Source organism: Varanus komodoensis, unplaced genomic scaffold, assembly GCF_004798865.1.
Source record: "Varanus komodoensis strain SLA01 unplaced genomic scaffold, ASM479886v1 scaffold67, whole genome shotgun sequence".
NCBI classification, from domain to species: Eukaryota; Metazoa; Chordata; class Lepidosauria; order Squamata; family Varanidae; genus Varanus; species Varanus komodoensis.
In genome coordinates this window covers 2,076,617-2,098,470 of record NW_025336308.1, presented here as the reverse complement: position 1 = coordinate 2,098,470, position 21,854 = coordinate 2,076,617, and the positions used below count along the sequence as shown (strand labels likewise).

At 55.8% G+C, this 21,854-nt stretch overlaps 1 protein-coding gene across 1 annotated transcript; it reads left to right on the top strand.

Moving 5' to 3' along the window:
* Positions 1-2,850: 2,850 nt before the first annotated feature.
* On the top strand, positions 2,851-21,343 carry LOXL1 (lysyl oxidase like 1). Its single transcript, XM_044450558.1, has 7 exons — positions 2,851-4,509; positions 13,409-13,517; positions 15,718-15,855; positions 16,538-16,694; positions 17,601-17,696; positions 18,718-18,833; positions 21,113-21,343. The coding sequence occupies exons 1-7, from the start codon at positions 3,306-3,308 to the stop codon at positions 21,117-21,119; spliced, it is 1,827 nt and encodes a 608-aa protein (XP_044306493.1). The 5' UTR covers positions 2,851-3,305; the 3' UTR covers positions 21,120-21,343.
* Positions 21,344-21,854: the final 511 nt, after the last annotated feature.

Here is a 21,854-nt window from a genome sequence, read left to right as displayed (position 1 = left end):
TGACTTGACAGGGATAAGCTACCGGAAACCACAGAATGTGGTCAAAGGGGCATGTTGCAGCGGAGTCTAAACCCAAAAAGTGGCCGTGCAGACTTGAAGGGTGAACTCCCAAGCTCCCAGTGCCTAACTAAATGCAAAATCAAAATTCTTCTTTCCGTGAACGTGCATTTTTGAAATACAAATAGCCTGTGGTGGGACCAACCAGGTCTGGGGCCACGGCAGGTGGGAACGAGCGCGTGATGCTGCCTCATTCCAGTCCTAATGACACACATACGCACCCTGCAATTCCCCAGGAGGAATGCTCCCACCAGCTCGTCCAGTGGAAACATCCCTCGATGTTCATGAAGTCCAACCTCCGGCTAAAGCAAAAACTCTGCTGCAACAGCGTTTCTGGCGCTAATTGAGGGTTGGGCCTAAGCAGCAGCAGAAGCCCATTCCGTTGTCCATGTGGATGCTCCTCAGATATCGGAAGATGACCGTCACACTGCCTCTGAGCTGCTGCTTCCGTCTCTCCTCACAGGACTCATTCCCCCGTCCCATCACCAACCTTGCTGGCCTCCACCGGACATGCTCCAGATGGCTGGCATCCTTCTTAATCTGTGGTGCCCAGAACCGGACAGAGTTACCCGGCCAAGGTTAAATCGGAGTAGAGCAGAACCTCACCAAAGCAGGATCCCCTGCCACCAGCTGCGGCAACGGTGGCCAACTTCTAAGATGATGGACTTAATGAAGAGCGTCCAGATGGCAGCGTATCACATCTCATGGCAGTTGGGATGGTCTGGATGCCAGGGATGGCACACTGCATGAAGGGGTTCTGTGGCACTGCTGTGGGCGTCTCAGTGGGGCATTTGTCTGGCAAACAGCACTGGAGGTGGTCGGTCCTTTCTCTAGCCCAGCATGGTTCTCCTTATCCTTCTTCTTCTGAGTGGTATAGGAGAAGATCCCTCATTTTGTGGACAGCCAGTGGCACGCTTGATTTCCCCTCAGAGACCGTGTTTTTCCATTTTAGCACAATAAGGCTTCTACCCTGGAGCAAACCAACCATCTTCCTTGTTATAGGACTGCTGTCTTCATGGAAGGACCTCTATCAAACTCTTTCCAAAGCACTGTCTCCCAAAATAATCCAGAATGGGGATGGAGCTGGTCTGGTTTTTCTAGAGCCTTGAAGACCTTGCAGCAAAAGTCAGTTCTAGCCGGACAAATCGGTGCATTGAATTCTGCTTGGTGTGGGTAGAAATGATGGACTCCTGACAGCACGGAGAAGTTTGCTGACGCAGTCAACTTTGGCCCAGACATTAATATTCTACAAGCCTCTTTCACGACAGGGGTAGGCAGCTATGAATCTGGGCTCCATGCAAACAGGTTTGGGAAATGCTGGTCCAGTGCCAACACAAACAGAAGAATGTTCAATACACACGCCAGTCCTATCAGTCCTCCCGGTCCCCTTCAGGCTAAAGTAACACAGTCATTGATGCTGAACCTGTTCTGCCATGATGGCTGATTTCCCTCATTTCCTGTATCCTGAAGGTACCATTCTTTGCATTCCGTTCAACAAGCAAACCACGCACCTGCTTGCAGTATTTCTTCTGTGCACAACCAGACAGTTTTTATCTCAAGTTGTTTCAAAGCAAAACAAACACAGAACGGGGCTACCTTTGAAGCTGAGACAATTTCAGGGATGAAGCTACATCCATGGAGCTTCAGGACTACAAAGAAGAGATGCCACAAGTCTCTGTTTAGGGCCACACGTGGCAACCTGGTAGCGGAACACCTGTGTCCCACGATGTGACTCCACATCTCTGCAGATGTTCCTGAACACTGACACCAACTGCATGAGAACTGCCCTTCCAGTCTTGACATTATACACTGGGAAAGGTCCATGTGAGCAGCTCAAACAGGTGATCGGAGGAGTAAGAAGTACGAAGGAGTAAGAAGTACGAAGAATCCTTCTGGTCAGGCCAGAGGCCGACCTAGTCCAGCAGTCTGCTCCCACAGTGGCCAACCAAGATGTCTGTGAGATGCCCACAAGCAGGACAGAAGTGCAATAGCCCCCCACCCCAAGGCTGCCCCACAAGTGGCCTTATGCTGGAAGCAACGTGTGGCCCCCGTGACCAGTAACGTGGATCGCTTTCTGCCCCACGGATTGTCCAACGCCTATGGAGGTCAACCAGGTTGGTGGCCATGACTGCATTTTGTGGGAGCGGGTGGCACCGAGCCCCCAGATTGGATGGGTCTTCCTAGCATCCCCTTGGAACACTCGGCAGCCCCTGCAGACCCTTTCCCTCCACTGCCTCTCCCTGCCCAAGGGCGAAAAACCTCACCCAGGGAAGGGGATGCCATGGCCGCAACGGGAATCCAGGTGGGCAGGGACGGTCCTTCTCTCCAGAAAGCAGCAGCCTGGGTGAGCCCTGGACCCAGCTGAGAGGGAAGTATCTGCACGAACACAGATACAGAAAGCCGCACACAGGGTCAGGGCCTTGGCCCACTTAGCCTAGTATTGCCAACACTGACTGGCAACAGCTCTCCATGGTATCATCATCATCATCATCATCGGTTTGTAGGCTTCAATATAAACGAGAGTTTCCCTGCACGCTCACTTCGGTTTCCTTGCGTGTCTAAACCGAGTGTTTCTGTTTGCACAGAGAAGATGCTGACAGCTCACTCCTCCCTCTCTATCATGGACCGATAAAACAAAATAAATGTTTCTGAACTTTAGCTCACTCTGCATCTGTGTTGCCAGATCTTTTCTTTTCCCCCTTTTCAGAATTTTGCTCTGAAACGTTCTACGATTCAGTCTGTTCCAGACACTTTAAAACACACACACTCACACGACCCACTAGACAGACCGACAGAATAAAACTGGGAGGCTTTTAGGACCCTGCATGGCAAAGGCTCGCAGGAAGCCCTGAAACTTCCCAGCATTTTTCAGAGCCTGATGCTTATTCATTCAGAGCAGGAGCAAGGCTGTCCCAGGGAATGGGGGCGAGCAAAGCAGCGATGTGAAAGAAGCGAGAACGAGAAACTGTCCCGAGGAAAACATTCGAGGTGCTTTGGGGTGCTTAAAAAAGGCTCCTTCCTTGCTCATCCTTCTCAAGTCGGACATGAAGCTTGCTGAGGACGCCCGGAGCAGCTTGAAAGAAGCCAGGAATGGGCAGAGCTGAGCCTTGCTCACCTAAGGAAGAAGGGAAGGACGCACCGAGAGGGGGAGCACAGCCGGCCGCCGGAGAACCTCCGGGCTGCCCGCCTGCCGTTCCCCGCACCAGGCGCCTTCTGCTGGGGCCGAGCCCCTTGATCTCGAGCCCACCATGACACCGTGCGGGCCCTGCACTCTGTGGGCTTTGCTGCTCCTCAGCGCTCTCCTGCCGGTCCACGGGCAGTACCCCCAGGGCAGCGACGCGGAGGGTGGGCGCTGGAGGCAGATGATCCAGTGGGAGAACAACGGCAGGCTGTACAGCCTCCTGAACTCGGGCTCGGAGTACGTGCCGGCCGCCCCGGTGAGGGCGGACAGCGCCAGGGTCATGCTGGCCGACGCCGCCCCGGGCCAGGGCAGGAGGGTCCCGGGGAACATGCGGCGGCAGGCGCCCACCTTGCCGGCCAGGGCGGGCTCCGACACCATCCGCGGGCAGACCCGGCACCCCTTCGGCTTCGGCCAGGTCCCGGACAACTGGAGGGACGGCGCCACCGGCCACGGGAGCGCCACCGCCGCGCGGTCTCGGACGCCCACGGCCCGGCAGCGGCAGCTCGGCGCGGCGTCGGCCGCCTCCTCCTCCTTCTCGCATGCTTCCTTTGGGCAGCTCTACCCCCCGGCCTCTTACCCGCAGCCCCCGTTTGCCAACCAGTACGAGACCTACGACCCGCAGGTGCCCCGCGCCTACGACGAGAGCTACACCTACTACCGCACGGCCGGGGCCGGCGGGGGCGCAGTGGCGGCCGCCGCAGCCAGCGCGGGAGTCGTCTACCCTTTCCAGCCCAGGGTGAGGTACGAAGAGTACACCGAGGAGCAGAGCCCGCACCGGGCACAGGGGTACTACCCCGCCCAGGAGACCCCCTACCTGCCTGCCTCCCCACAGTTCCCGCCCGCAGACGGCCTGGACCGCAGGTACTCCCACAGCCTCTACCATGACACTGGAACGAACTACGACCCCAGCGTCCAGGACCCCTACGCGTCCAGCCAGAGCCAGCAGCCCATGGGCCAGGGGGTCCCCATGGCAGACAACCTGCACCTCAGCCCAGGGACTCCTGTGGCCGCCGGCACCGGGTACGGGAACGAGCCGTGGGCCGGGCAGCACCCTCCGTTCCAGGACCTTCCGGCCGAGCCCTACCTGCCTCCTCGCAGCGTGGAGCCGCAGCCGCCTTTCCGGCCCTTAGACCCCCATGGGGTCCCCCGGCCCGAGCCTTACCTGCCCATCCGGAACGCCGAGCCCGCCCAGCTCATTCCAGAAAGCCAAGGCGCCAACCAAGCCCGGGTGAGCGTGGGCAGCATCTACAGACCCCATGAGAACGGGGGGGGGGGGTGGGGGTCGGGCGGGGGGGGGGGGGGGGGGGCGAGCAGTGCCTCGCGGGGTGGCTCTCGGGCGTGGGGCCAGGAGGGCGGTGAGTCGGAAGGGAGCCCCCGGCCCCAGCGGGGGCACCCTGCAAGCTGCCCTGGACCAAGGCATGCGCTCAGCTCAGCGCGGAGCTTGCCCAGAATGCTTGGCTGCGCTGCAGCAGCAGAGACCCCTGCCAGGCTTCTGGTGCGTTCAGGCCTCACGCCGTCTTTGCTGCGGAGGCGGCGGTCCCAGCAGCCTCGCTTCAGCGGCCCTGGCCCGCGGAGCCCATGGGGTCTTCCCTCTGGGGTGGGGGGGCCCGAAAATGTGCGGACCCGCAGAACCGGAGGCATGGGGCCTCGGGCGGTGGCACAGGGACTGCCTGGCCGGCAGGAGCCCCCCGGGCATCCCCCAGGATCCCGCCCGGATTCACCCGCCTTGGGTGGCCTTGAAGGGGGGTGACACAGGCGCAGCGGAGGCGAGTCCCGGTGGCGCTAGGCTCGCTCCCATGTCCCAGGCAGGGTGGCTCAGCACACCGCTCGGTGCGCCAGCCGCGGGGGGAGCCACCGGAGCTGCCACAGCATTCGTGCCCCGCTTGCGAGGGGCTGCAGGTGGCCGTCGGCCCTGCCCAGGGCTCAGCCATGGTTTGCCAGTTCAGCGGCCCCCGCGAGCGACGGTGAGCATGGCACGGTGTGAGCAGGCTGCTGGGCTCGGGGGACCGCGGGTCTCCTCTTCGGCTCTTGCAGGACATCCGCAGCCATCTGGCGGCTTTACAGGGGCTTGGGCCAATTCAGAGGAAAGGCTGCGATCCGAGGCCGCGAGTCCTGAGGGCTTCATGCTACCTGCAGTCTCAGAGGCAGAGCGCCTGGCTGCCAGAGATGCTGCCAAGTATGCGCGGGGTGGTCCTCGTAGGGTTTCCCCAGACCTCTGGCCGGTCTTGTGGTAACAGGAGGTTGGAGCAAAGAGAAATGGCTGCTCTTATGTCTATTGCCTGCTGGGTGTAACCTGTTCCGCGCAGGCCGTGGCGCCGCCTTCCCATTGAGCAGAGCCCATGTGCCACAACATGTGCGAAAATGATTCCAGGCGCTCGCTCTGCACTGCAGTTGGGCCGCGGGTGGAAAGCTAACGGGCCATCCATGCGGTGGACCAGCTCAGGCATGCCCATCCCAGCCTATCGAGCCATGGTCATTCGATCAGGAACGAGCCCGCGGAGTCCGTCCTTCCCCCTGCCCCTCCTGCCTCCTGTTACCACTGGTTCCACATGGCGTGACAAGCAGCCGACAACGGGAAGCCACGGTTGCTTCCCCGCTTGGCCAGACCCAGTCAGGCTGCACGGCCATCCGCTCTTAGTCCAGCTGCCAGCCGTGACTCGTTGTGCCACCTGAACAGGGAGAACACGTTCCTCTTCGCGAGACCTGATCCTGGCCTGACGGCTGGTCTTGTACAGGGCTCTTCCACCATGGTTTTGCCCCTGGTTTGGGGCACCGTGGGAGGTTGTGGTTTGAGAAACTAAGACGATGCCGTGCCATCGGAGAGTGTGGAGGAGGAGGAGGCCTGCTGGCACTCAGGAATCCAGGGGTGCCAGACCTTAGACCCCTTGGGCCACATCCAGCTCTCTGGGGCTCTCCAGATGGCACGGTCCGTCCACTTCCCCCGCTGCCCCCGCCCTCTTCCCTCTGGCCACCAATTGTTGGAACACCCCCTCAAGTGGGACAGCTGCATGCAGACTACAAGGAGGGCCAGCCATCCTGCAATAATCCATGGGCTGGTGGACCACCGTGGCTACTTGGCCGTGAGCGAACTCCTTTCGAAGGAGCCTAAGGCAACTGTTTCCGGGGCCAGAATCGCACTGGTGGGGCATGAGCTGGCCACCCAGGAGCTGCCCGCTCTCTTCCTCTTCTCAAAGGCCCATGCCTCCCCATTACATAGCGCGATGCTCACACACCACCTCTTGGAACTGTGGGAAATCCCAGCGGTCCAGGCGGACGCCAAGCTCCAAGTTGGTTCTTGCGATTAGGCCCGTCCTCTGAGCCCCGTCCTTCTTCCATCCAAGCCGTCACGAACAAAGGGCCAATTTTATGAGCTTGACCTCGTGTCCTTTTGGCCTGGAAGGAAGACCTCTGGAAGCAGAAGGCTGCTATGAGCATGCATATTTTTGTCGGCTCAAGCAGACACGCATCAGGCTTTCTGAATTTTTTCCTTAAATCTCTGGCTCCTTTTTGCTCTGCTGGTGCCGCCCGCCCTCTCCCCATCCCATTTCAGTGCACCCCAGTTGGGGAAGATGCAGAATTTCTTACAAACCAAGCTCTGGAGAGAATCCAGCCAGTCCTCAGAATTCAAATTGGGGTATGAAATCGGGCCCTGCCTGTCCTGAGTGAGTCGCATTTCACTGTTCCGGAACTGAGCATTTTCTGGCGATTGCAAAGACAGGATGTCAGAGAAAACTGTAACAGGTCCGGATAAGTCCAGTTTTCTGTGAATTTGGCCTGCAGATCCATCGGCAAACTGGCTTTTTCCAGGGCACGCAGATTCCACGGCATCATGGACCATTTTTTCCACTTCAGGGGGAAATTTGTGCTGATGTAGGGTTTGCACACACAAACTCATCTGCCGCAGGTAATACAGATTCATGCTAATAAATTCACACGAAGCAGGGCAGACGTGCCAACATCCCTTAGCACAAGTAGAATGAAAGTCTGCTTTAAAAAACCCAGTTCCATCAATGGGCAGATGAAGGAATAAAACATAAACAGAACAGATTTTGCAAAATCTGTACATCTGCAGTCCCCTATTGCCAGGAACAATCCTTCTTTTGCTATCCAGCCATTTCCTCGAGAAACCACTGTCTGTATTTTTTCCCTAGTCCCGGTTTTAAAGGGGGAAAAAATCCAAGGATTGGCAACTGCAGGCCAATTAAATACACAGTGGTCCAGAATAGCAAGCCAGGAGTCTAATGCCTCATAGCACAGGGGACGAGAGGAAACGACCCGAGAGAGCAGCAGGTGATGGGGCCGAAGCAAACACACCTGGCTGCAGGGTCTGATTTACCTGGCTGCATTGCTGGAGGTGCTCTCAGTCCTGTGAGTCGCTGAGGATCGGCTGGCTGGGGCAACAGTCTTTGAAATGAGAACTGGGAAGGTGTAGGCTGGTTTCTATTTTCACCTCTAAACTGTTTGGATGGTATAATCCTGGCTCGGTCGCCCGTCCAGAACTTTGTTCTTCCTTCCTTGGCAACAAAAAGACATTCCTCCAGTTCAGGCCTCTGAGAAGAAACAAATCAGTCTCTCCCGTTTGGGGTTTTTATTTTATTGTGTTTACTGTTGAAAAAAGGAGCAAGCGAATTAGCCAGCGATGGAACATTTGGGGCAGCAAAAATCCTTTTCGAAAGTCGACCTTCTGAATCAGAAGTGGCCCACACGGCACGCAGATGTCCCAGGCAGTCTGCAAGGGCGTTTTCGTGGCCTTGGCCAATTTCGTGGCACCAAATCTACTGCCCCAGCAGCAGGCAAATAAAGGGAAAAGGCCATTTTGCAAGGAAACTAGGTGTGCGATGGACACACGCCTCGTCTGCATGCAGGATTGTATTCCCAGAAGTCTCCAGTGACAAATAACGTGTGCTCCCCCCACACCAGCACCACCACACGCCTGGTCTGTTTTCTCCTTACACAAGTCGGAAAAGGCATTTGCTCACGTTTTCATGCATAATCTTTCCCTCCCCATGCTTTTTCTCTGAAGAAAAGGGAATGCTCCTTAAAAACAGAAGCAACACTTGAGGATGTCGATTTCATTAAAAAAAGATGAGCGGCAAATGACAAGCACACCATAAATCGCTCGTGAGAAAAGCCCCAACTCAAGGTTGCTGTTTGCTTGTCTGTCGAGCATTTTGCATCCACTGCAAGAGAATGAAAAGCGCTCTTTGATGCAGGCCAGTGTTGACTCGTCTGATTAGATGCAGACCTGAGATCTGCATTGTAGGAAGGCCGTTTAAGAGGGAAGTGCCTTCTCTGACCTGGAGGAAGAGAGAGGCTACTTCGTGCGTTGCCAAGCACCTCGTATTTGTCGAGAGGATCATTGAAGGACAGACAGAGCTTCATTTGAGGTCAGAATTCTCTGAGGACGGGACTGCTTGGGTGGATTCCCCCCCTCCCCAGGGCTTCCTGATCTGCTTGAAGAAAGACCAGTCCTGCTAGTATACGTGCGATCCGGTTCAGGCAACATGAAGCACGGGGTGTGTGGGCTGTCCTTGCAAGGTTGGCTGTGGCCAACTGTTGGCCCAAGTCCGGCCAAGCTAGCAGGCCACACTTCACAACCCAACAACAAACCATGGGTTAACTTCGCAGGTTGTGTGTGGCAACAAGCCATGACTTAATAGGGCAGGTAGGTCTGGATGACATGATAATAATGCTAACGATTATTATTATTTCTTTCCTTTCTATCCTGCCCTACAGCCAAAGCTCTCTGGGGAGTTTACAGTAACCCATAAAACATATAATAAACATCATAAAAGCATCAAATATTAGGAAGCTGAAAACAGCTAAGAAAGACCATAACGAAGTCCTGGTTGAACAATAACCCATAGTTCAGCAACAGCCCAGGTCACAGAACCACAGAAGAGTGGAGTTGGAAGAGGCCAGAAGGCCTCCAGGTCCAGCCCCCTGCTCGGTTCAGGAGACTGAGCTAAGCCACCCCGATTCTCGAGTGTGGTCTGAACCCAGGCACTGAGTGGGGCAGGGAATCACGACCATTTCCTGGTCCCAGACCCAATTTCCCCATATCCAGTGACAGCTTTCCACAGAGAATGCAAGGACCTGAGGGCCTGATTAATTTGGGGCTGGGATGGGACTGGATGGCCACCATCTTGATTCCGCAAGCCATGTGGAACTGTCATCGGCAAGGTGCTCTTTTCACCCTGAACACATTCCGGCGATCATGCCAAAAGCGCCCCATGACAATATTTCAGTTCTCACTGATGCTCTGAAAGGTTTCCTTTCTGCTCTGTTTGTATATCCCAGATTGTTTCCCTCCGTTCTGTTTCTTGATCTGCCCACTGAGGAGCTGAGCTCCTGCAAAGAGTTCCAGGTTGATCAAGCAGGATCTGAGCTTATCTTGCTTCTCTAAATCACGGGGAAGCCAAATCACAAGCTGTCCAGAGACTAGCAAGGTATTGGATGGGGTAAACATACCCAAATAAATGAGTCAATAAATAAGTTTCCTTCCCTGCACACAAAAATGTGGGAGGGTAGAAGGAACTGATCAGAGCAAAACTTTGGGGCCGGGGAACAGTGTCTCCCTCACGCCACGCCTGACCCCTTAACCAAGAGAGGCGTCCTGCCTGCAGCCAACTGCTCCTCCTCCACTGCCTCCACATGTCCCTGATTAGATTTATTTTCATTTTATTTCTGTATATGTACAATGGTCACTTAGCAACAGCTCGATGTGGGATTATTTGTCTTGGATTCCCACCAGGGTTTTGATTCATTGCGTGGGTGTTGGGGGTGATCTCCCCCATCCCACCTCGTCCACTCTGTTTGCAAGTGTTTAATCCCTGGGCACCGGGAGGTGAGCTAAGCCGAGCTCCGGACAGCGCTCTCCTTCCCCTGAGCGCTGACCTCGCCTGCTCATTTCTGCAAGGGTTTCACCCAGATCTTGACCCTGGGTGGCCTGCCCTGAAAGATACCTTGACAGTTTTGATGGAAGGGAGGCAGGGATGGGGGCCGGAATCAGCCTCTCTTGGCTGCTTTTCCATCTGAGTAATTCCTGTCTGGATTATCGGAAATTCCCTGTGTAGATTCAGTTACTTAAATCCTTCTTTAATAAACATGTTTGCATAGCTTGCCTAGCCCAGAAGAATTCTCCACTCCACTTAAGCAGGAGCTGGGTGTAACGTCCCCAGATGTTCCCAGACTGCAGAGGAAACGGACAATGCCCAAAGCTCGTTTCTCTCAGAGGTGGGGGCCCCTTCCCACTCACAGCCGTGCCTGCTCTGGAGCATCAGTAGGAAGGAGACGGCTTTTTAATGGATCGGACAGCTAGTCTGCCCAGTTCAGTACTATCACCACTGACCGAGCTCAGGCAACACAATAACCCACAATCAAAGGTGGTTGTTGAGATGTGGGTTATCTTGTCCAAAAAACAAGCCATGGTGAACAACCTTCAGTACCCAGCCCAGCAGCTCGTCATAGCTTCTCTTCATGGGTTGTTTGGGGTTAACAACACGTGACTCGTTAGAGCAAGACAACAGACAGCACAAAAGCCACCTTTAGGGGCTGTTGTGGAAGAATAGGTCATTGTGTTGTCTGAACCCAGCTGAGATAAGAAACCACAGTTCACAGCCCAGCAACTAACTATGGATTCTCTTCGTGAGCTCTTCGTGGGCTAGCTGGCCCCATGTTTCAACAGCGTCAAGTTCAGTAGCAACCTTCCAGTGGTGCCTGATCCCAGTCTCTGATTGGGTGTTGCTCCCCGGGGTTTATGGAAACGCAGGACGGCAGCGTTGGAAGGGGCCACTAAGGCTGTTGGTCCAACCCTGCTCAATGCAGGACTCCAAGTTTAAGCAAGTTTCAGCTAAGAGTCTTTTCTAGCCCACTCTGGACCTGCCAGGTATTGCACCTGGAACCTCTTGCATACAGAACAGGTGCCCGGCCACCAAGCCCCAACCCCTCCAGTCAGTACCTTGAGCTTCTTTGGGTCCCCTTCTGCTTAGGCTCCTCTCGTGTCTGGCTGCTGGACAGACGGACCTGGCAACACGCTGCTTAATATTCTAATCAAGCCATCTTCTGTGTGCCGGTCGTGGAACCATTATCGGTTATCCACAGGCAGGAGGTACCAGCAGGCAGGGAAAGAACCCCCAAGATCTGCGGACACACAAAAGAGGGGTAAACTTTGCTAAAGAGGGAACAAAACAGCCCCAGGTGGCCTGAGCAAGTCAGGTGGCCACAAAACATCGGTAAAGACATGCCCATGCAAGGGGACCTTGGTACCCACGGGCACCGTGTTGGAGAACCCAGGGCCTGGGACATCCTCCCATCTCCCAGATGTGCTCCTGCTGATGGGAGCTGAACTGCAAAACATCTGGAGGGCACTCGGTTGGAGAAGACTGATGCAGAAGACGAATCTTTCCCCCCAACAGCACCCTTGCAATGTCCCTTAGTCATTAAACAGGCTTCCCCTACGCCCTTGCACAAAGAGGTGGGGAAGACAAGCTCTCAGGCAGTGCTACTTTTGCTAAGGTAAGCGATGGAACAAGTGATTCCCCCCCCCCCCCGGCGACCCCCCCCCCCCCCCATCACCCTCCCTTGACTGTGCGTAATGTGAGAATCCTCAGCGGATTACATCAGCAGGCATGACCAAGCAGAGAGGCAGGAAATGAGAGCCGAAGCAGTGACGTGAGTCCCCTGGGGACGGCAGCCCGAGAAACAAGAAGGCATTGTTCCTTTTCGGCCTTGGAAAAACATACCCCAGGTCAATGGGCTCCCGCTGAAATCCGGGAAGAGATGGCAGGATTTTATGGATCAGAATTAGACTAACTTCAGCCTCGTTCAGCTTAAATTCTTTTAAAATTAGGAACCTTTTTGGCCGGTTGAGAAGTTTAAAATGTATGTGGAAAGAGAGTGTGTAGCCTTTGTTTCTCCTCCATTCAGGCATCCGTTCCATGTAATCCGGGTTAAACAGCTCTGTGTCCTCCAAAAGGAGGATACGGAAGAGCGCGCCTGTGTCCAGGCCAGCTTTTCTCTGGGTCACATAACTCCAGTACTGGGCTTGGTCCATCCCATTTCCATGGCAGTGTGAGCATTTTTTTTTTTTTACAAAAGAAGAAAAGGCTTGCACTTCTCCTCTTTTGTATGTGGCTTTTCCTAATATATGCATTTTTGCAAGCAATGTTCTTAACAGTACATTCAATCTTACATGCATTTTTGTGTAAACACTCCCCGAAGAGATGCGTTTTTGTTCATCCTTTTTATAAATTTGTGAACTCCATTGCAAAATTTGGAGGTTTGAGAATTTCAAAAGAAATTCTGGTTCACACGTAAGTTTGAAAGAGCAAAATTAGGTAAGCAGAGCAAAATTAGTTAAACATATTCAGATGTAGAAGGAACAACGTTTCTCCCCCACAGATGCTCTGGTGCACCTTTGTAATTTGGAAAAAACAGGCAAATTGAAACTTTCATCCTCAGTTTTAATAGTTAAGGGCAGAACATCAGTATGACTGCGGGTACTAAACATTTCTTCAGTTAATATGCCCGGTCAGTTCAGTTTCGTTTTTGTTGTTTCATGCCCAAAAGTATCGCATTTTTATCAGTGTTTGTGTAAATGGGGACCAGCCAAACTGGAAGACTTTTCACTCATTCGTAAGTTAAAAGCAAACAGCACAATAATCAAGGTAGGAGTCTGTGTGCTTACGTTTCTGTGATTCATTAAGTTTGATTTAAAATTAGGTTAATATTAATATTATGTTTGTGTGCATATGTACAATATAAAAATATGAGGATTCAGTCTTTTAAAGTGAAGGACAGATGAGAGTTTGAATTGATTGGTAGCTGATGGAAAGCCATTATAGCGAGAGAAATCATCATGGGTGCCCTGGACAGAAAGCATGGCTAAATGGAAATACTGATTTTATCAACTCCAGAAGAAAGCCCACCTGGCCTTGGATGGCAAATGGTTTCTACTTGCCATTATCCAAAAGCTCAGGTCAGACTTAGGCAGGCAGGTTCTTGAACTAAAAATCAACACCTCACGTCAAGGTCCTCCCACTTTGCGCTTTTACGAAGAGAACAGACCCCCTGGGCCATTTCCAGGCAGCGCTTCCCAGCTGGTCTGCAGTGGCTGAACCGGCACCCTGCCATCAGAGAGTCCCCACTAACGCGGCCGTCTCTCCCCAGGCCTCCCGGACCTCGTGCCTGATCCAAACTACGTCCAGGCTTCCACGTACGTCCAAAGGGCTCACCTCTACTCCCTCCGTTGCGCCGCAGAGGAAAAGTGTCTCGCAAGGTAAAGCTCTCCCTCCAAGGTCCTGCCCAAAGCGACTTCATAGAATCCGAGAAGAGTAGAGCTGGAAGGGGGACGAAAGCCATCAGGACCAACCCCCCGCTGTTGCAGGACACCAAGGCACACCCTCCCCGTCAGAAGGCTGCCCAGTTCCCACCCTCTTCCCTTCAAGCATCTGCAAAGCCTTGGACGAGACACCCCGGCGGGTCTCTCCTCCAGCGGGCCTGCCTCCTCGGCGCCACGGACACCAGCTGCTGAGGGCCTTTGTCCTCTTCCTCGCCCTGGCTACTTCTTGCTTGTTGGCAGGCAAGGAGCCAGGAGGCTGTGGCCAGGGCCAAAGCTGCTTCATTGCCGGGGCAGGGCAGGGCAGGGCAGGGGAGCCAGCGGATTGCCAGGGTGAGGAGGGCGAGCCATCACTCGCTGTCGGGCCACTGCTGCTTGGCAGGCGCCTGCGCATGCTTAAACGTGAGATCGGCTCTAGCCACACAGCTCCAGGGCCATGCGCCACACCCTGTCCAGCAATGCGCCTGTTGTTCGTCCACATGTGCTGGCGCCTGGCTCCAACCGCGACTCCAAGGCACGGCCCCAGAGGGTCGCTGGAAGAGTGGAAACAGCGCAGGCGATGTCTCGATGAAAGGGGTAGCCATACACCCAGCAGTGCTGTCTGCACATATATGAGTTTGTACATACATGTGTGGCCCCCCCACACACACACACACGACTGAAGATGCTTGCCCCCGGTTTTCACATCAAGAATCCAAGTCTTGGTTTCATCCAAAGCCAACTCTCCAACATTCGTGGTTATGGAGAAACCTTTGGAAACATATTCCGCTTCCCCCTTTCCTTCCCTTTCTCCTCTGCTACCCCTTCCTTGCCAAAAAGAAAGAGAATAATAATAATAATTGTTGTTGTTGTTGTTATTCCACCAGTCACATGTTATTTTAAATCTAGAAGCAGGGACAAAGGCCCACAAAGCAATCAGGAAGAAATGCTTCTTCAGGAGAAATTCTCACTGACACTTCACATGCAGCAACTGTGCACAGAATTGGAGCCAGACAGCGGGAAGCAGAATTCATGTGCCTGTGCCCTTTGGCGCACATCACTCCTGCTACCAGCAACTCGAGAGCCAGGCACAACGGGGCCAACCTGTGACCGCCGCAAAACAAGCTGCAACAGCAGCCTGTTTCACGGCGGGAGCAGATCTGGCATTTTTCAGAAGCGCAAAACAAGAATCCTTTAAAGAAACAACCCAGGAGGTGGGTGGGGGGACAAAAGCCACGGGATCCGCACTCTGAAAATCGGTCTCCTTGCTGGGATACGGAGTCCTTTCACACTGTGCCCATCTACCCTCCAGCAGCCCCCCTATGCCCCACCCTGTTTTAGCCCCGTACAGCAGGGGTCTTTAGGACTGGCCTGAAGCGCGGTGGTAGCTCAGGATGGCGCAGAAAGCAAACGAGCTCTGACTTCTAGACATTCGACGGGCAGATTCAGCAGCAGAGTTGCAGGCTGTTTCACACAAGTTTGGTCACAGAAAGATGGCGAGGAGGAGTATGAAGTGGGAACGAGAAAGGCATCTTTCCCCCACGGGCAAAAGTGAGAAGGTGCACCCTGGGGGGTTCACCCCTGTTGGAGGAAGGCACACACCTTCCGAAGCACAAATGTGCACCGGAACACAAGTTCGTGACACGGGAAACCAGTGGCCGGCACGGGTGGGACGAGAGGCGCCCTTGCAACCCACGCCCCCCACGCAGGGCACAGCTGGCAGCTCCCCACCGAGCCCAGGCACCCACTGCCGTTTGGGGTCAGCCGCCCTAGGCGAGACGGCACAAAACGGGTCCATCTCTTTTTTTAATTGCCCTTTGTCCCGACAAGGAACCCCTGGGGGAACGCAGGACCTTCCTCTTTCCATTGGATTCTCACAACAGGTCAGGTCAAGAGCCCGCAACCCGTCCAAAACCACCCGGGGGGCCTCCTGGCTGAGTGGGGACCAGAGCCCAGGTCTCCGGTGGCTCGTCCCAGCACACTACCTACTAGGCCACACTGCCTCCCTGAACAAATTGGCGTATGACGCGTTCCCTGCCCTGGGCCCAAGCATGGTCTCCTGCCAGTCCAAGTGCAGCTGAAAGGCACGCAGCCCCAGGGTCGGTCCCCTTTACAGAAATCAAGTTTCCGGTCCTCACTCTTTGCCTCTGCCTCCCCACAGCACTGCCTACACCGCCGAAGCCACAGACTACGACGTGCGGGTCCTGCTGCGCTTCCCGCAGCGGGTGAAGAACCAGGGCACGGCCGACTTCCTGCCCAACCGGGCTCGCCACACCTGGGAGTGGCACAGCTGCCACCAGTGAGTCGGGGGGTGCTGCAGCCGCCTCTGGGGGGCAGAGATGGGGCTGGGAAAGGGCGGGGAGCGGCTGGGGCTCCACGCACCCCCCCAGGAGAGCCGCTTGGGGCTATGGGGGGCGCTCACTGCTCCTCATGCACCTCCAGCAGGGCAGCACCTTCCCCGGCATGGCTCACGCGTGTGGAGACGCCAGGCGTGTGACGCGCAAACTCAGAAAGCAGCTCTTGGGGTGGAATTCGCCATTTCGAGACACCAAGCAGTCCCGATGCTGCTCTTTTGCTTCTGTGCTCGCTCCTTGCCCCTGCCGCCTTCCCTTCCCCTTGTGCAAATGCATGTTCTCTGTTGCTTTCCAGCCCCTCCCAGACACCCCCACCCCAAAATAACGGCGGCTTCTAAACCGGGCTCGAGGGAGATCTCCCGAGCCCCGGCACACGCGTGGGCTAGCTTATTTTGCTGGCGGCAGTCAGGCAGGAGTCCACGTTCAATTCCCCACAATGCCCTGCTGGGACAGCAGGCCAGAGGCATTGTGGGAGGCGGAACATGGCGGCTCTTCTACCTAGTTGCCTCTGGAGGGGCAGCCGGGAGGGGCCTGGGTGCTGCCAGCTGCCCAGGGGAAGGACGCGGGAGACGGTGCTGGAGCCTCGGCGAGGGCGCTGGCACTGGGCCCCCTCTTCCACACCCGCAGGCATTACCACAGCATGGACGAATTCAGCCACTACGACCTGCTCGACGCGGCCACGGGCAAGAAGGTGGCAGAGGGACACAAGGCGAGCTTCTGCCTGGAGGACACCACCTGCGACTTCGGGAACCTGAAGCGCTACGCCTGCACGTCGCACACACAGGTGAAGCTGCGCGGGGGCGGACACCATGCCCTCTGCCCATTGCTGGGCTTGCGCAAATGGGCGGTGGAACTTGCTTGAGGAAAAGTTCTTAAGCTGCACTGGAGCCACAGATTTCCCGGTTCCCTCTGAACAAGCCTGGCAGGAGCTCGGGGGAAAGGAGACCGAATGTTCCCACATCCGCCCCCGTGGGCGTGCAAGGCCCTTTGCGATGGGTTTGCCTGGAATGGGCGGACTGAGCTCCACCTGCTTCAGGGAATCCTCACGGTGGAGACGGAAGCAGCCTGTGGGTAGAGATCGGCCCGAGGTTGGGCTCCTGCTGGCTGTGGCTGCGGGGAAGTTGCTTTCTCATGTCGCAAGGAGGGTCTGCAAGCCACCCTTTCCCACCACACCGGGAGGCAAAGAACGGGGCTGCGCAGCCCCACAGTCGGTCTGCCGGCATCGCATCCTGCCCACGTTGGACTCAGCCCACCGCCGCAATGGCCCTTTTGAACGAGGGAAAGGAGGATGAGTCCCGCCGGCAGGCGAACCGGCTGCGGAGCTCAGAAAGCCGCAGAACGGCTGAGCTGGATTGGGCCAAGAGGGCCGGGAGGTCCTGTTCAACGCTGGCCTCCTAAAGGGGGGCCTCGGGGGGGCTTTCCCCAGCCCTGCTGCCAAGGACCCTTCTCCTGGCTGACCTTAGTCAGTGGCCATTCATCAGAGTAGGAATTTAGGACCCCACTCAACAGAAGGGGCAGGCGCAACCCCCATTGCGACGGGGTGACCTTCGACTCGCTGATGCAAGGGAAGGACTATTGGCAGAGAACCCACCCTATCGGGCCTAGAATGCCCGTTTGGCTTTGAATTAAACCTGGGATTTTCAGCACCTGCTCATAACCAGGAACTGGGGGTGCATGTTCTTCATTTCAGGGGCTCAGTCCTGGATGCTACGACACATACAACGCTGACATCGATTGCCAGTGGATCGATATCACAGATGTGCAGCCCGGGAACTATATCTTAAAGGCAAGTTGTCTTTCCTCCAAAGTTCTACATGCCCCAGGATCGAAATGATCTGAGCATCAGCAAGAAAGCAAAAGCTCCCACTTATATCTTTTCCTGCAGGTTCCTACCTGTGCCAGAAATGTTCAGATCGTTTGCAAGGACTAGGATATTTTCCATTTTTTTGTTGGCATATGACATCGAAACTCTGAGCAAGTCAGAAGGGCTCTCCGGGGCAATCTAGTCTGACCCCTGGCTCCAGCCAGCTCCACTCATGACATGCCCACCATGTTTCACAGCCAAAGCATACATCTCCAAATGCATCCTTTGTGAGGAGGGAGAATGTGGCAAATGAGAGAAATTCAGTTTATGGACGGCTGTATATGGCGGGGATGGGGAATAATTCAACCAGCCCTTGGCCAGATTCCATTTTGGAAAAGCATTCAGGGTCTGCATTCCTGTGCTGAGCAACATCAAAGGAGGCAGAAACACCCCCCCCCCCCGCGCGCAAAAAAAACCAAAACAGGATGGTTTAGCCAAAAGCATTATTCAAGTATTTCTCCCTCTTAAAATGGGGGAGGAGGGAAACTACAGAAGAGCAAAGCAATCATCAAATGGTTTGTATCTGGGTAAAATGCTGGTGGGTTGGGGTTAGGACCACACGGAGCTGCAGAGGGCCGGATTCGGCCCCTGGGCCACAGGTTCCCCACCCCTGGTACACAAGACTGACCCAAATATTTTGCTGCCGGGTGCCACGCAGGACACGTCTCCTTCCCACTCCACCGCAGCAGGTGCTTGGGCTGGGAGCTGATTCTTGCTCCAGCACTCGGGTGGGACAGTCTTCCAACACAGCAGAGAAGAGCAGGCAAGGCTGGGGGCCAGGGCAGGCCACGTAGAGGGGAAACGGCCAAGGGGGCACAACCCCTTCCCCGGACCCACACCCGGCACGCACTGCCTTGCAAACATTCTCCCTGTGGCTCCTGCCTGAGGGAAGCAGCAGCGGTCCAGCTGACATGTTCTTTCTCTCTCTCACCTGCTCACGCAGGTCCAGGTGAACCCCAAGTATATCGTGATGGAGTCTGACTTCACCAACAACGTAGTGAGATGCAACGTCCATTACACTGGGCGCTATGTCGCCACGACGAACTGCAAAATCTCCCAGTAAGTATTCTTGGCCCGGGAGCCTCCTGCGTGTTCCTAGGGAGTGCGCAGACGACGTCCGGCTTGGCTGCGAAGACCAGCACCCACCCGGCGCATGCCTGCTCTTCACGGGCATGCGTCCCGCGTCCTGCCTAGCGCCACTCCCGCGGCTCATTCCCAAACCGGCCGGAACATGCAAAGGGGGTGCCAAAAGCAGAGGTGGCACATGCGTCCGCCATCGTCTCTGGGCCCCGCGGGTGGCAGCCGCACCTCACTGCGGCTGAAGCGGCTCGCAGGGCGAGGCAGCCCGGGCGAGCGGAGGGAGGCGCGCACCGGGCCGCTGCAGCACCAGTGGCCGCGCAGGGGAGGGCTGAGGCCGCCACCGCCGCCCTGCTGCAGGGGTTTCCCAGAGATGCCTGGGCAGCCACCGCGGTGACCAGCCGGTGGGCAGGGTGGATATTTGGTTTGGCCCAGCGTGGCTGTCCGATCTTCCCCTGGAGCATCGCCTCCTGCCCAAGCCCTGGAAGCACAGGCGAGGCGGGGGCTTCCAGGCCGGGGTCCCAGTCTGCCCCCAGGAGCCCCCCGGCACCGAACGGCAAGCGCTGGGCTCTCCTTTGTGAGCTGCCCCGCCCAAGGCCATTTTCGGGGGCATTTCAGCTCCCCAAAAGCTGCAACGTGAAACATTGTTCCTACGTGGCAAGTCCATGGAGGAGCAGACTTCCATGAATCTGATGATCTGCTCAGGGTGCAGATTCAGATAAAGGGATTTTTTTTTAATTATTTTCTTTTTGGCTTGCCATTTTTGGGAGAAGAAACGGGTGGGCTGCCTTTGCCTCCTGTGACAGTTGAATATTCATTCCCAAATGAACATACGCAGACATGAATCGGCACAGGTGAACGGGGTCCTAGAGGCTGAGTTTGCATGCCTAGAGTCCCGTCCCCCCCCCCCCCGCACACAGGCAAGTGTCCCATGCGGGTGCCCAGAAGAAGCAGAGCAGAGGGAGGTAGGGGCTGAGATCCCCCTCGCAGCCACACGCTGCAGCTTTGATCTTTGCCACCCCCCACCTCCTCCCAAGCCCGGTCTTTCCGCCTGTTTTGCTTCCCGGGGCTGCCCAGAGCACGTCTTTTTCATGCCTCTTCTAACCACATGCGACGGGCAGCCAGGATAAACAGGGCGGCTTCCCAGAAATGCGCCGTGATGCTTGTTGATCTTGACAGAGGAACTGAGAGGGGAGGGAGGGAGGGGAGGGGCATCTCCACCCCTACAATTTATGGAGGTGGATCACAGCCCTTCTGCGAAGTAGCAGAAAAATCATTAAAGGCGCAACTCTAAGCCTCGACGGGGAAGAGGCCTACAACTCCCATAGGCCCCAGCCAGCTGGGATGTGGAGTTCTTTTTCTGCATGGGTGTGTGAGGGATCAGGAAACAGGAACTTGCACACTCACGCACACCGCAAGATGCTCCAAAGTCCATTTCAAATTCCCCCTCACGTCCGTGGCTTCTCGTCCTTTCCCATGAGCAAGAACGGTGCCTCTTTCAACTGGGGGAAGGATGCTTTTCCGAGGCCATTTTCCAACAGGGAGCCTTCTCCTCTTGTCGCCAAACCTGCAAAACGGCACTCCTAAAGGAAGACAAGTGTGCGTGTAAACATGCACGGTTGTCAGAAGACAGTCTTCTTTCCCATATCACAAGCTTGGATTGTGCGAGTGGTTTTCGGGGAAACGTATTTGGATGTGGGCTTGCAAACAGGGTGAGTTCTGATACGGGCACCTGAACTCTCGAGTGGGCTCCAGGTCCAGGCGGCCCTTGGGCAAAGCACCCCAAAAGCACCCCCCGCCCCCGAGAGAGAGAGCCTTCTCCTCACCCTCGGCACCACCCCTCGGCATCCCCAGCAGGGAGCACATGGGCCGGGCAACCCCTGTCCTGCTCACCTGGGCCTGGGTGCGAGGCAGCTGAGCAAGCAGGGGGCAGGGATGAAGAGGAGGATGAGACCTGATGGGGTCTTGCCACTGGACCACTGCTGGAATGCGGAGCCTTGACACATGCCCAACCAAGCCTACTTCTGATGGCCACCCTAGCAAAAAGACCGGAAAGATGCTGCTGCGAACAGCACATCCCCCAACTCTGAAAAGCATTTGAGAACTCCTCCTACTTAAACAGAATTGTAGTGAAGGCAGAATGCCGAATTCTGTAGGGTAAGCGTGCAATAATAACGGAATTGCACAAAAGAAACCAACTTGTCTCCAGTAGACAAAGCCACTCACCCTTAAACTTCTCTCCCTTTTGTTCCCTTGCACAGGTCCTGATCCCCACCCGGTTGGTAGAAGCCTCCCCATTTCTTTTATCCTGACCCCCTCCCCCCACCCCCCATCCAAATGTCTCTCAGACTGGTAGCATGTGAAGAGGAAGAGGTGTGCAAGCATCCGGCAACCCACATGAGACCGGGAAAACATTCCATGGCTTTGTTTGGGGAACACAAGTTAAATGAGCGTTGCCACTTTAAATACTTTTATAAATACTTTGTTTTTCATCTCTGTCTCCTTCAGAGCAAAGTTTGTCGATCATTTGGGTGGTCTGCAGGGTGGGTGGAGGCTGTGCAGTCAGGAGCGATCCGACCGCAGGGTTCTGGCGCTCGGGGCTGCCAGCCGCTCCACGAGCCACCAGCAGGAACCAAAAGGGTGAGAGGAGGGCAGGACGGCTCGCCGCAGTGGCCCCACGGGAAATACGGACCGGCTCCTGAGCCTACCTGGCCGGTGCACCCTTCAGAGGACAGGGAGGGGCCTGGAGAGAGCCTCGAACATTTGGAGAGAGCTTCGAACGTTGCGCAGCCCACCCTCAGCCCGCCCTCTGTCCTGCAGCAGTGGGCCGGCCGATCGAAGGGTTCCTCTGCCTGGATGTGCAGGATCGCAGCGCGAGGCTGCAGTGAAGTCAGTGGGGACCAACTTCTAGGGGTGCGCACACAGGTCGGACCTGCAACGCTCGCCGGAGGAGCTGGCTCAGCACTTCCACGGGAGCGACTGCCTCTGCCACACAATCGGCCC

Bases quoted from the DNA above. Each gene is read 5' to 3' on its own strand.
- LOXL1 (XM_044450558.1), top strand. From the start codon at position 3,306: ATGACACCGTGCGGGCCCTGCACTCTGTGGGCTTTGCTGCTCCTCAGC. The intron at 4,510-13,408 runs GGGGGTGGGGGT...GTCTCTCCCCAG, and splicing joins ACCCCATGAGAACGGGGGGG to GCCTCCCGGACCTCGTGCCT. The intron at 17,697-18,717 runs GCAAGTTGTCTT...CTGCTCACGCAG, and splicing joins CCGGGAACTATATCTTAAAG to GTCCAGGTGAACCCCAAGTA.